Genomic DNA, 10918 nt, shown 5'->3' with positions numbered 1-10918 from the left:
GTTTCAGTCTCTCTGGACAAAAACAGCGCAGGTACAGAAACAACTGATAAATTAATAAAATATTGCTTGAAATAAAATAAACATTAACTGAAATATAAAAAAGAAATAAACTCATTTTATTTCAGCTTGTTGCCAAAGTTTCTCATTTTTATTTCGTTTGCCTTGTATTCAAATCAGTTTCAAAACAAAACTACATATACATATTAAAAACAACTAATAATAATGAGAAAACCACAACAAAAATACTCAAATTTAAAAATTAATAAAGATGGAAAATATGAAAATTGATAATATAAAATATGAAAAATAATTAAAAATATTAAAACTACAACTTTAATGTCTCAATGAGAATAAAATAATACTGCTTTGAATAAAAGTATGTACCAAATGCAAATTAAATGTAATTTTTGTATACAGAATAATTAGAAAATAATATATTATATAAATAATAATAAACACGATTATATAATTTTTTTTTTACTTTTTAACTTTTTTTAAAAAATAGTTTATTTACAAAAAGTTTGAGACATTTTTTTATGGCGTTAAATATTACGCTGACAATAACAAACTCATATTGACCAGCAAATATCTTCACAACACAACACAACAATGCAGATAATAATTTTCTACTTTATGCACAAAAACAAAACAACAAAATCGTTAAAATAATGACTGACTTCCAATAATATAACCATAAATAAATATTGCTAAAACTTTAAGAAAGCTTGACTTCTGTTACGATGATAAAGTATTAGGCCTATTAATTTAAATTAATGAATTTATACATTTAAAATAGGGAAATATGATCATATAACGGGTGTGAACTGAAAAGTTGGTTTTCCCCTTTGTGAAAATAAAGCTAAATTAAATATTTCTCTCTCTCTAAAATAACCAAACTGACCTTATTTACTCATCAGTGTGATAATATATTTTCATCCATGCATGCAACAGTTGCCTGAGTAAATTTGTAATGCTCTTAGTTTACAGACATTCAGTACATATAGAATAATCCTGTGTGATTTCAATGCAATAAAGTATTTTTCAGATCTCACTGCATCAGTTTTCATCATCTTGGTTTATTTGATACGTGTCAGGTCGATGTTTTTTCATATGAGCCGGTAGATTCCTTGATGTGCTGAAACTCCTTCCACAAAGCGAGCAGTAGTACGGCTTCTGTCCCGTATGAACCCTCTCGTGTTGTCTCAGGTGTCCGGACTGAGTGAAACTCTTGCCGCACTCGGAGCAGGAGTACGGTTTCTCTCCGGTGTGAATCCTGCAGTGCCGTTTCAAAGTGTCGGCTGAATTAAAAGCGTTCCCGCACTCGAAGCACACGTGAGATCTGGTTCCGCTGTGTGTGTTCTGATGCTTTTTCAAACAGTCCAGCTGAGAAAATCTCTTTCCGCAGAGAGAACACAAGTATGGTTTGAAATCTGCATGAATGATCATGTGTCTTTTCAGGTGCGACGGCAAAATAAAGGTCTTTCCACACTGATGGCAGTGAAAGGATCTGACTCCGGAGTGAGAGAGCAGGTGTTTTCTGAGACCGTCTGCCAGTGTGAAGCTCTTCCCGCACTCAACGCAGGTGAAGGGCTTTTCTCCCGTGTGGATTCGCACGTGTCTGTCCAGATCGCCTTTACGAGTGAAACTCTTTTCACAGTGAGGGCAGGGGAGAAAACGGGTAGATCTTGCTCTTGGAGCACTTTTTGGAGACAAATTACTTTCATGTGAAGATTTTTCTCTGGTTATGTAATGATTAGGTATATCCTCCAATTCAATAACTTTCAACAGATCTGAAATGACATATTAAAACATATGGAAAAGAAAAATCACAATTCAATTAAATGAGAATAAATGCTGTAATACCACAGTTTCATAGCAGAAAGACACAGAAATCAAGCTAATATCTATCTATCTAAAGGATTCACTTATTAAGTATCAGAAGGCGGTGAGAGTGGCCAAATCAGACTATTTGTCAACTCTTCTTCTTGTAATGCGTCCGACACTTTTAAATTTGATTAATAAATGCCTAGTGGTTCCGGATTATTTAAAATATGCCTCGGTACAACCCAGACTTAAGAGACCTAATTTAGATTCCTCTGATGAATCTAATTTTAGACCCATTTCTAACTTTCCATTTTTAGCAAAAATGATAGAGAAAGTGGTTTTTCATCAACTACAAAGTTTCTTGGTAAACTATAAAACATTCTTTTAGCTACCGACTCTGGAGATTCTGTAGCATTGGTACTGTTAGACTTGAGCGCTGCTTTTGACACTGTAGACCACAATGCTCTTTTGTCCCGCTTAGAACAGGTAGTGGGCATTAGAGGTTCAGCCTTAAATTGGTTCCAGTCTTATCTCACAAACAGAAGTTTTTCAGTTATTATTGGCAAATTTCACTCTTCCTCTGTACCTTTGACCTGTGGGGTCCCTCAAGGCTCTACTCTAGCTCCCATGTTATTTTCCTTGTATATGCTTCCCCTCGGATGTATCTTTGAGAAGTATGGTATATGCTATCATTGTTACACAGATGACACGCAAATATATATTCCTTTGAAACATAAGAATGGATTAGACCCGGTGGCCGCTTGCCTCTTGGATGTTAAAGCATGGATGTCTCTAAATGTTTTAAGTCTTAATGAGAGTAAAACAGAGATGGTGGTATTTACCCCTTCAGATACACACTGTATACCAAATCTAAATCTTGGTGTTCTGGCACCTTATGTAAAGCCATGTGTGAAAAACTTGGGTGTGGTGTTGGACAGTCCCCTAAAGCTTGATGGACAACCTGTGAAGTCGAGCTTTTATCAGTTGTGAATCCTGGTAAAAATGAAGTCCTTTCTTTCTTTTACAAACTTTGAAAGAGCAATCCATGCTTTTATCACCACAAGGCTTGATTATTGTAACTCTCTTCATTTGGGGATCAGTCAGTCCTCCTTAAAGTGCCTTCAGATGGTCCAGAATGCGGCTGCTAGACTCCGAAAGCGTGAGCATATTAGCTCTATCCTTCAGTCGTTACATTGGTTACCTGTGTGCTACAGGATTAATTTTAAAGTGCTTTTATTGGTTTTTAAGTATTTAAATGGTCTAGCACCCTCTTAACTCTCGGATCTTTTAATAGATCATCAACCTGCAAGAGCTCTTAGGTCTGCCAACTTAAGGCTCTTAGTGGTTCCTAGAACCAGACTCAAGTCTAGGGGTGATTGAGCATTCGCCGTAGCTGCTCCGAGACTTTGGAATAGTATTCCCACAGAAATCAGAACCGCTCCTACACTATCCGTTTTTAAATCCAGGTTAAAAATGTTTTTATTAGATCTGGCTTATTATTCGTGATGTGCATCTGCTCTGCCCTGTGTCTTGCCATTTGTGACCTTGTCTTTGTTTTTAATTCTGTCTGTGGTTACTTTCTTTGTACAGCACACTGGTCAACGGTAGTTGTGCTTAGTGGTGCTTTATAAATAAATTGAAATTGAAATGATCTCTATCAATCACCATAAAAATTCAAAGTTTAAAAAAAAAAAAGAAAACAGATAGGGGGTTTGTTATCTTTTTATGTGTTAAGCATCAAGCGTTTTTATTATTATTATTATTATTTAGACGCATTGTCAGTTTATTTTTAGCTATTGCCTTATATTGTTGGTTATTTTACAACTCTTTTAATTTATATTTACATTTAGTCATTTAGCAGACGCTTTTATGCAAAGCGACTTACAAATGAGGACAAGAAGTAATCAAAATCAACAAAAGCAAGTACTGTGACAAGTCTTGGTTAGCCTAATGCAGTACACGTAGCAAGGCCTATTTTATAATAAATAAAAAGAAAACAAGTAGATAGAATAGGGAACGCTAGTGTTGGAGCTCGGGGCTTTTTTCATTTTATTTATTTTTATTTTGAAAGTCAAAAGAGAATGCTATAATGTTAGAGGGTCATCTTTTCTTTTTAAATGTGTCAGATAATGCTTCAGATCTGCTGAAGGTGTGTGATCTGAATGTTCTTCCTCAGTCATCAGAGACAGACACTAACCTGTTTGTTGCTCAGGATCATCTTCATGGACTCTGCAGGTTTCTGGGTCACTCATGTTCTCATGTCATGCAGATGTCAGGTGTTTCTCCTGCAGTAAATCCTCTTGTTTCTTCATTTCTTCTCAGCACTTACAGCTGTTGTCCAGCGTTACTCTTCTTCTGCTTTGATTTCTACTGTAACAACAGTACATTTCTGCCATCTAATGGGCTGGAATATGAAGTGGGCTTTCATTTATATTTCGTGGTAGTCACTGCAATTATTATTCCATTAACATTACTGGCAGTGGCACCTCATTTTTATTGCAGTTCCCATCTTTTATATCATTGTTGACTGCGTATTGACAGTATGACAATATTGCATGCAAAGCAATAATTCTAACTCTGTATTTATCTTTAGCTGCTGCTATTTCACTTTAACTATATTTAGTTTGACTTGAAATTGAACAGTTTAACATGCTGAATAGTTAACTTTATGAATCGTCAAAAGCAGCTTTTTATTATTTCACTAGCCACAAATAATACTGAAAAAAAGCTCATCACGGAAGTGAACATTTAATATATATATTAGGATACAATAAATCTCGTCACTGAGCCATGCATGTTCAAAATAAACGTCGAAAATATATTTATATAAATATATTTTCACAGGATGTTACACCTGCATGGATGCACCATCGTGTGGTAAATATGGAAAATATAAGGACGTTTAATGACAGACATCTATATTGCTCTTAAAAAATGTAGAAATACATATCATTTAAAATGCTCGAAAAATATTAAATGACATAAAAAAGTGGTGATCCCTCTAAGAGGATGGGGTCTTTATCTGATGTAGGTGCCACTTTTAACCACTAGATGGCGGCACACTTTCACTTTATTCTATTTAACGTATTAAATTACAGCAACATGGAAAATGAAAACTAATTCATCACAGAAGACTTGTAGCTTATATTCAAGTCACTGTCTGTATGAATTGATTTTCTTATTTTAAGATACATTATAGCATCACATCATTGGCCCACACTCTAATAAATGCTGGGTTAAATACAACCTAGTGCTGGGTGAATATTGGACAGAGCACATGCTGGGTTGTTTTCAAGCAACAGTTGGGTTAAATGTTTAACCTTATATTTAAGATATTTTGTAGAGTGCAGGTGTTCTTTGTATTATTTTGTGCATCTATGATTTTAATGAATAAAAAAATCTCATTAATGTGAGTCTAGGAGAATCTTCTGCGTGTTGTTTATTCACTTCCTTCTCTGACTCACCTGCTTTGCAAACCTGTTAATGATTATACAATGTAAGGAGAAACATAGAGCCAGTCCGACCAGTGGTCTTGCAGGAGAGAAGGAGGATATTAGTCATTTTTAATGGAAAGACAAAGGTCTGAGACAACTGATCGAAATGCTTATATTCCACATTTTTAATAACAATAATAATAATAATATGCATTGTGAACTTTTCATAATTTAGCTTGTCATTCTTTTCCTCTTTGCAGTACTTGAGTCGACATGCAAAACAAACTTTGCTGAATAGCTAAACAGAACAAGAGAACTGAAGAGAACTTTATAACACTGAATAGAACTACAGAACAATACACAGAATGAAGTGTTTCCCAAAACTGTCTCAAAGGTCACCAGGAAGTAAAAAGCAAACAGGAGGTATACACTGACAAAAGGAATCAGGAAGAGGTTTCCACCTGTACATTGCATTTGTGTTCAGTTTCCTTGTTCCTTATTTACTGATCCAGAGGATAGCTGTTTTATTCTTAAGGCCATATTTGACTGCGGTTATATGAGAAGGGTTGGGTTGGGTGCCCTTCTCATAAACAGGATATCAATTTTTATCATAAAGACAATATGTTTGAGATTCTTTTAAAGAAATTGAACTCTGCTGGGAAACATTTGCTCTTACCAAAGCATGACTAGGCAGCTGTGTGAATGCTTTTATATTGGCTTACCTCCGACAACTGAAAATATATCTAAAGAGGAAAGATCAGATATTATTTTTCAGTCCAAGAAGTGGATTAAGAACAAGTTCTCTTTCATGGGACAAAGACACACAGTTATGCAAAATGCCCGTTTTTAGTGAGTGACCTTGTAAACACAGACAAGTTAAACATCCTAAATAAGAGCTGGGAGTAAACCCAGATGTGTATCAGATCCACATCATGTGCATCAGCTTTTAAAGAGACAGCTCTGTTTTTTAAAGTGAACCCTGCTGCAGAGAAATCACTTACTGCTCTTCGCTGGTTAACTTTCATGGCTTGAATAATGATTCATTTAGATTTAATTTATAGTTTATGTGACGATTGTTATAGCCTATGTTATATTTATCAAAGCCTGTTAAATGTTGAATGCCTATAATTTATGGCTTTTATAATTTATGGGATAGAGACATCAGTAACAGTATTTGTATCAATGGTACTGGCCTTCATTAATAATATGCTACTTAGTAAAAATATGCCATTAAACACATTTAAAATATACCATCTTTCTGTTGTTATACAATAATTTGGAGATTCATTGTGAAATTATGACAATATAAATATAATATAGTCTATACTCCAGAAATATTGATGACTTTCAAAAGTAAAAATGACTTTTTATGTGATGCATGTCGGTCCACTGTTGGCCAGTGGACAAATTTAACTAGTGCGAGTGTGAAAATTGTTTTTAATGTTAATTTTCTAAAAGCCCGAAATATTTAAAGAAACAATTATAAATGTGTGGTTTTATTCCCCCTGCTGAAAGCGCTTGCCTTTCATCATGTCCACCAGAGGTTAAGAGAGGTCAGAAATGAGTCGGCTGGAAAGCACCGTTGAGTCCCATCTGACCGTAAACATGCCTGAGGTTATGTGTTGTCCACTACACACTTTTAACACACAAACCTGGAAGTTAGCAGCACAATCAGTTGGCTGAATCTGGTGCATTGTTTCAGATGGGGAATTTAATCTAATTCCAGATTAAAGAATTTATGGATAACACTGAATACAAAATGACTGATATATTATATATTGTGACTAAAACAAGCACTTAGAAGGAGGAACACACTTCTAGTTAAATCTGATTATAGTGACACACTGGTGGTAAAGAAGAAAAAAAAACTAAATTAAGGTGTAGATGTGAAGAGACAAGAAAGAAGGAAATGGTGCAAAAATAGCACATTCTTATCAGCAAATATATCAACAACAATGAATCATTTTACTCAGTAACAGAACAAGAAAGTGAAAGCTTCACCTTATAAAAGAATATTCACTGGAAAATAAAATTGGCTTAACATGTCCTCAACCTCAGGCTATAAGATGTAAATGAGTATATTTCTTCATGGGAACAGATTTGGAGAAATGTATCATTGCATCAATTGCTCAGCAATGGATGCTCTGCAGTGAATGGGTGCCGTCAGAATGAGAGTCTAAACAGCTGATAAAAACATCACAATAATCCACAAGTTCTCTGTCCATAATATTGCTTTTAAATCACCTCATCTGAATCAGGAGAGAAATCTGCACAGATCAAGCACCGTTTACAAGACAAAACAGTTCTGAACAAATATTTGGCTGGATTTTGATGTCCTCAGATGGACTTTTTCACTGGAGGAAGCATATTGCATTATGGACTTGTCAGCAAGAAGAGATGGTTTAAAGATAAAATCATGTTAATCATGCATTTGTTTCTAAACGTGCAGCTTTTGGGTTCTCCAGATGTTAACTGATGGACGATTGGTGTGGATTATTGTGACTCTCATTCTGACGGCACCCATTCACTGCAGAGCATCCATTGCTGAGACACTGATGCAATGACACATTTCTCCAAAACCGATGAAGAAACGGATGGATGACCTGAGGGTGATTTTTTTTTAAATGCAATTGACAGTTGTATCTAGACAAATGTACTCCTGGGGGCGTATTACAGAAAGTTTCTTATCTTAGGTCTTAATTTAAGATATATGTTAAATTAGGATTTTTCGCAAATTCATATTACAGAAGCAAATCTTAACTTGATTTGGGATTCTTATCCTATCTTACAAAATAGTATCTTATCTCTAGTTAGGAAATCTTAAATGGCATCATCAAGCTGGACAATCCACTCTCAGGTCTGTTACCAAGCAACCAAGACTGCCCGAGCTGCTGATGAGGGAAACAAAATAATACAAGCTACTAAAATCGGCTTTTGCAAAAAAAAAAGTAAGGCATTATTCACTTGCACTACAAGCAGTAATGCTCCGTGACACTTTTGCTGGTCTCTATAATGCTGGTTGCAGTTCCTGTGCTAACTGTAATATGTTGTGTGACAGTCTGTAATTACTTATAAGTGTTTCGTCATCAAAATATAACCAAGAGTCTTTCTACCATTAAACATCTTCGTTCTTCATTTTCAACTATTAATAAATGTTGTTACATTGTCAGACAGCACAGTTGTGTTTTTTCCATTAGCTTTCAAATAATTTTTGTAGTTAGGACAGCTGTGGGGTTGTCCTAAAGTTAAGACAGTTTTTGTCAAGTTAGGAGGTTTCTGTAATACCCCTCTCCTATCTGTAGTTAAGATAAGATAACACACTAAGGAAATGATGTTCTGTAATAGCTTTTGTCCTAAATGTGGTCCTAACTGAAATTACCATGGTTACCAAACAGATAAGATAAGATCTGTAATACGCCCCCTGAAATTTTTATTCAGTTTACAAAATAATACCGGGAGTTTGGAGGGGTTTATCCCTCCCAAACGTTGCATATATGTGGTTTCAGTACCATAGTTTAAAACAGAAAGAACAACAAAAGCGCCATTGGTTCCTTTGTTTTTTTAACTCTTGTTGAATTAGGAATTAGGAAATATCAGTGGTTTGGAGACACGGGGAATCCCTCCGTGCCCACACACTTCTGTCCTGCTAAACAGAGTTTGGCTGCATTGGCGTGTAACTGAAATGTTCTTCAAGTGGTAACATCTAAAAGTTTCATTAGAGTCAAAATATTATTTTATATGAATAAACAAATCTTGAGCGATCAGCTCATAATAAGGAAATAGACTTGATCTGGATGTGGCACCATTACAGGAATACAAAAACATATTGAAATGTTACATAATGTATGTAAAAAGGACTTTTATTGGTGCAGCATTGGGTTGCACACACACACAAAAGTAATTTTTAAGAGTCAGATCAGGCAGAAATTACACTCTAACCCTCTGATGCTGGTGTCATCTATGGTGAACGCAAATTATAATTATTCTGGATGTGATGTAACATCCAAACCATCATGGGCAGTGACCTTTGACCCTTTATTATAATCCCATGACCAGCACTCTGTGTTTTTTAATTTATTATCTGCTATTTCAGTGCACAGAGAGGAACTCATCATTTAGGAAAAAGCATTATATTCATGCAAAACTTAAAAACTTAACATAACATGCTTAACATTGCATGCATCAAAGGATTAAAGTAATGCATGTATGTTGGAGACTTTCATTACATTTACTGATTCATTTTTGGTAACTTAATTTCCTCTCATAGACAGTTATCTGTCAAAGCTTTAAACCTTGCAATCATTTCATCTGTTTGAGCTCCAGAATTAGTTTCTTCTTTAATGCTTTCATAAAGTTAAGCACAAGCGCGATAGCTGACAAAGTGGATCCAGATAGACTTTTTGTTGGTTTCCCTTTGCGGGAAACATGTACTTCCTTTTTTATCTCACTGCCAGTTAAGAGTGCAGAGTGTTTTCTCAGAAATGTAAGTTAATCCTGTTCAGACTCAAAGCAAAATGAAAGTGAAACAACTCTGTCTCTGCATGAAAAGACTTGTGCAATGCTTGTGCATCCATCAAACATGTCAAAATGAGCTGCTTAAATGCAAACAAAAAAACCCAAACAATTCTGAAAGAGTCTAAAATGACCAAAACTAAAGTTTTCACTTTCATTTTTTTGCTCTTTAAACAAAATCATCACATTTTACATCGATAAACAAAACGAAAGTGCATCGTTGTTACAGAAAGTTTGAAGTAAATCTAAAAGAGTTAATGATCTGTCAGATAAAACGGTAGCCATGGTTAGTTTGTACCTATATTTCACTGAAAGCATGCATTAGACCCGTGCTATTCCTGCATTATTGTCCGATAAGAAGTACACAAGAAAATGCCATTTCAGTTTTTCTACTTCAAAATTTCACATTTAAGAATGTGTTGCTCGCAGTTTCTTTGTTATTATCACTAGTGATTTCTTTTGTTTGTAAATCTTTTTTGTGTGTCTGCTTAATAACCGTGATCTCATTTCTCTTTTCCTGTACTTGGTCTTTGAAAAATACAACTGAATTCAAGTATTGCGAAATGGTTTGATATCCTGCCAGATCTCTGCTTTACCAAAAGTCAGATTATAAAAAAATTCCCAAGAAACAATAGGCAGATCCATCATCTGGGCATTGCTGAATTTGCAACATGAAATTGCAAAACCACAGTCTGTGCAAATATGAAATGTATCCAATTTCATTATCCAGACTTTTCCGGTTTCTGAGTAAGTTGTAATATTGTCCTGACGTTTTTCTCCAGAGCTGGACATTTTCCAGGATGTGATGTGACTAACACCCGGCACGTCTGCCGCTCTGTTAGAAACCATTGGAGTGTTTCATCCAGGTCCTTGTTTCCCTCTTGATATCCATCCAGGATGAGCAAACAGTCCGTCGAGCCCAGAAGAGTCTCTCTGAGCTCAGACACGTCTAGTGGTTTTTCATAAGAAACGCTGGATTTTATCACCTGGAAAAAGTCTCCTTTCGCTCGGCCACAGTCCACCTGGAAAACCAGATGGAGCCGGCGGATGTTGAAGGGGTCTGTCGTGGTCCTCTCAGCCCAGCAGGATGACAGGGTTTGGGCTACGCTGGTTTTCCCACAGCCTGGTTCTCCAAGCAGAAGGATCGT

The 10918-nt window shown here is 35.6% G+C and overlaps 2 protein-coding genes across 3 annotated transcripts in view; both read right to left on the bottom strand.

Annotated features, from left to right (window-relative positions):
• Positions 1–496: 496 nt before the first annotated feature.
• On the bottom strand, positions 497–4193 carry LOC306855953 (uncharacterized protein). Its single transcript, XM_079394928.1, has 2 exons — positions 4022–4193; positions 497–1790 (listed from the first exon to the last, which is right to left on the bottom strand). The coding sequence occupies exons 1-2, from the start codon at positions 4074–4076 to the stop codon at positions 1057–1059; spliced, it is 789 nt and encodes a 262-aa protein (XP_079251054.1). The 5' UTR covers positions 4077–4193; the 3' UTR covers positions 497–1056.
• Positions 4194–9086: 4893 nt separating this feature from the next.
• The window catches only part of LOC306856288 (programmed cell death 1 ligand 1-like), a 12693-nt gene continuing 10861 nt past the window's right edge, over positions 9087–10918 (bottom strand). For both annotated transcript variants that reach the window (XM_079395467.1, XM_079395466.1), the window contains one exon: positions 9087–10918. This exon is cut by the window's right edge and continues 49 nt beyond it. In XM_079395467.1, the coding sequence (XP_079251593.1) occupies positions 10493–10918 (426 nt within the window). In that variant the 3' untranslated portion in view covers positions 9087–10492.

This window comes from Barbus barbus (assembly GCF_936440315.1).
Source record: "Barbus barbus genome assembly, chromosome: 36".
In the NCBI taxonomy this organism is placed as follows: Eukaryota; Metazoa; Chordata; class Actinopteri; order Cypriniformes; family Cyprinidae; genus Barbus; species Barbus barbus.
The sequence above is the reverse complement of the archived record's forward strand: the minus strand, read 5'-3'. Positions and strand labels throughout refer to the sequence as shown.